At 41.9% G+C, this 3,780-nt stretch overlaps 1 protein-coding gene across 1 annotated transcript; it reads left to right on the top strand.

Annotated features, from left to right (window-relative positions):
• The first annotated feature begins 799 nt into the window (after window positions 1-799).
• Window positions 800-3,419, top strand: LOC123095794 (N-terminal acetyltransferase B complex catalytic subunit NAA20). Its single transcript, XM_044517359.1, has 6 exons — window positions 800-1,059; window positions 1,166-1,256; window positions 1,766-1,898; window positions 2,647-2,716; window positions 2,947-3,007; window positions 3,104-3,419. Exons 1-6 carry the CDS (start codon window positions 982-984, stop codon window positions 3,193-3,195), a joined length of 525 nt encoding a protein of 174 aa, XP_044373294.1. The 5' UTR covers window positions 800-981; the 3' UTR covers window positions 3,196-3,419.
• The last annotated feature ends 361 nt before the right edge of the window (window positions 3,420-3,780 follow it).

Here is a 3,780-nt window from a genome sequence, read left to right as displayed (position 1 = left end):
AGTCGTAGCTTGCATCGACAAGTCTTGCACCGGCTCATCCTGCCTTCTCTAAAATGCACTAATAAACGACTAACTTTTCCATCATATATGTCACTACTAAGTGACCGAACGGTTACCTTTTTGCCCTTATATAAGTGAACACTTCGTTCCAGAATACAAGGTGCATCAGTTTTCGTGCAAGTCAAACATATGTTTTTTTTTCGTGAATTGTCAAACACGTGTTTATTAGAATGAAATATCAATATTTACAATACAAATAAATAAAATATGAAAATAATTTTGGTAATGGATCTAATGATACAATGTGGTATAGATAATGGCACTTTTTTTAATTAAAACTTGATACAACGTGTACATGTTTGACTTTTGAAAACCCGAGTATTTGTGTTTGGTGTTAAACTGGACGAAGTTTGGCTTGAAAATATATGTCAGATAGAAGCAACTTTCAAGCAGAAAATTCACACAAAATAAATAACAACATCGCCTTCCCTGGCTTAGAGTATATGCCAACTAGCCAAAACAGACTTATGACCGTGGTAGATATGATTTGAAAACAATCGAAACTACGCAGACCCAAATCCTCTAAAATAAGGAACTACTCATGCGATGAATTTCGAGTTATGGCAAAAAAGACAGATGTTTCACCCTTTCTACTATAATATAAGAACATTTTTTCAATCATATAAGAACATTCTTTTATAGTAGTATAGTGTCAAAAATAATCTTATGTTATAAGACGGAGGAAGTACTTATGAATCTCAATGTACACCAAACCCACGGGCCGCGGCAGCCTTCCAAGTTCCCTTTGCCCTCGTCGCAGATCCGAACCATCCTAGCCGTACATCGCAGGAACCTCCTTCCTGGTTCCAACTTCCAACCCGACCCGCACAAACGAATAGGAAATCCGGATAGAGCGCCGCCCCCGCCCCGCCAGATTCCGTTCCGCCGCCGCCGCCGGAAGCCGAGGACGGGAGGGAGACCATGACGACCATTCGCCGGTTCTGCTGCGACGATCTGCTCCGCTTCGCCTCCGTCAACCTCGACCACCTCACCGAGACCGTAAGCTATCCCCAAAAGATCTATCTTTTCTCCCTTGTCCCTGTTTCTCGACGATGCCGTCCGGCCGTCCCCTTCCCGGTCTGATACGTCGATTCGCTCGCCGCAGTTCAACATGTCCTTCTACATGACGTACCTGGCTCGCTGGCCCGACTACTTCCACACCGCCGTCAACCCCGGCGACCGCGTCATGGGATACAGTATGTCTCCAGCCCCCACACCATTGGTCGACTTGTGATTCTGCTTCTTTGTTTCTCAGATTAGCTGAAGCTGTAGTGTGTGAACCCCCTCGATTCAGCTCTTCAGAGTTGAACGGTAGGAATTTTCAGGGATAGTTTTTTTTTCTGTTTGTCTAATTGTGCACACAAGTAATGGTTCTGGAGGCACAAATTTAATCAGGTGAAATTTTGTAGAGTGTATGATATTGTTCTCCAATTTGGGCTTGTTCTGTGCCTCTCAGTGGTGAAAGTGCCACTTCTGGTTGTGTGAGATTTGAAGGGTGTTTACCAATGTTGCCAATTGTAGTTAGCTGATGGGTTTGAGCTTGAATGGAAAGAGAATGAACATCGTGATATTAGAGGGAGTATGCATTTTTTGTTGTGTTGAATAGACGAATACAATCCCTTAATGTTACGTTTGTTGCATTTCTGCCTTATCCACCTTCTCATAGATTAGGATCTTTATTTATTAAGTTGGGTATCGGCTGCAGTCATGGGAAAGGTTGAAGGACAAGGTGAATCTTGGCATGGACATGTTACGGCAGTGTCCGTTGCCTCAGAATTCCGCAGACAGAAATTAGCCAAGACGCTTATGCACTTGCTGGAGGAAATCAGTGATAAGATGTAAGTACCTAGTTTCCTTCTGACTGAATCACCACAATTACATTGTTGTCATACTCCCTCCGTCCCAAAATTCTTGTCTTAGATTTGTCTAAGTACGGATGTATCAAGTCACGTTTTAGTATTAGATACATCCGTATCTAGACAAATCTAAGACAAGAATTTTGGGACGGAGGGAGTATATTATAATGCTTTCTGTATCCCCCATTGAAAGCTTTCATCACCCTTCACAATTTTAGCTGCCAAAAAGCTTGTACTTCCTGATTCCAGCATCTCGTAACTTGATCTGTATAACCAACCTAGTTCTGGTTTGGAAGGTCTTCTGTGTGTCTTATGGATGGGCGGGGGTGGGCGGGAGGCGTGATGGCTGATCAGTTGGACAGTAACAATTATCAAGAAAATATGATCAGAAACACGTCTTGGCAGAATTTTGTAGAGTAGTAACCGTGCCGTGGTATTACAGTTCTGTGCTTGCTAGCTCCCCTGTACAGCTTCTCACCAGTTGCATTCTCAAGAGCAACTCTCCCAGGCACATTTCCTCCTACTAGGCACCACAACCTCTCACACATCATAGAATTGGATGATTGAATTAAACATATCAACTCTATTGATGCCATACTGCAGTTCACTCTTCTCTCTGCTAATGTACCATTAAAACAATACCAACATTTGGAATCCATAACTGCTGTAATCTGTTGAACCTTGTACTAGATGTTACTCCATATTACACTAAGGCTATTCTTCTGTTCAGGGATAAGGCCTATTTTGTGGATCTCTTTGTAAGGGCATCCAACATGCCGGCTATAAGGATGTATGAAAAGGTACACCTGCAAACTTCATGATCGATATCGTACTGCTGCTGTATAATACTGATAGCTGATTAGTTAATCCCCAGTTCTTGAAACCAGCAATTTCTTATGCCTCCAGTGAACAAAAATTCTTATAATGTTTGGCAACGAAACCAAGAAACTTGCAGCATAGCGTGTATATTTTAGTTCAAGACAAAAGTATCCTGCGCAAACGTATCTAATTATGCTCATTGTTCTCGTAGCTGGGCTATGTGGTTTATCGAAGGGTGCTTCGGTACTACTCAGGGGAAGAAGATGGCCTTGGTAAGTACTTGGAGTGCCATACTTATGTCGTCTCATACTCAGATTATTTGCTCCGGTGCTATTGCTCACATTTTTATTTTATTTGTATTTTCTTAGATATGAGAAAGGCATTATCACAAGATGTTGACAAGAAGTCCATCATACCACTCAAGAGACCAATTACACCGGACGAACTTGAATACGACTGATGCTAATTTCTAACTACCGCTCTTGCGTAGTTCTGTTCCCATTGATCTGCACTTCTATGGCAGCTCAACAAGTTATTGTCTCTAGTGTTATTGAATGAGTGATCGTGAATTTTATTTGCACATTCCTGTTAAGATTTGACGCAGTTTTCATGGTGGGCACTGATGAGCCAGCTGGTGCATGCTGAAGGAGAACACCAGTGATTTCTACTAGCTTGCTATTTTTATCCTTGCATGTCAATGTTCTTTTTTTTTGGAATTGGCATGTTAAAATTCGTTTGACCATGCCCATGGCGAAATTCTAACATCTGCAGCGTGGTCGAGTATTAGCTGCAGTTGTGCTACTTGGTCCAAGCCACAACCCTGCGGACCAGCGTTACTTTGTGTCACAGCCTAGCTTCTGATAATGTACTGGAGTAGCTAAGCATGGCATTTCATCATGTTTAACTCAAATGAAATCAAAAAATACCAGAAAAGTTTAAAAACCTGAACTTTTTTAATCCAAGATGTCAAGGCTGAGATATCTGCAAACCAGTCCACATACCTCTTTCTTGACACTTGAGCATGTGTAGTTTGTTCTGATGTAAG

The sequence above is a fragment of the Triticum aestivum genome, chromosome 4D, assembly GCF_018294505.1.
Source record: "Triticum aestivum cultivar Chinese Spring chromosome 4D, IWGSC CS RefSeq v2.1, whole genome shotgun sequence".
Taxonomy (NCBI): Eukaryota; Viridiplantae; Streptophyta; class Magnoliopsida; order Poales; family Poaceae; genus Triticum; species Triticum aestivum.
This window is presented reverse-complemented; position numbering and strand designations above follow the sequence as displayed.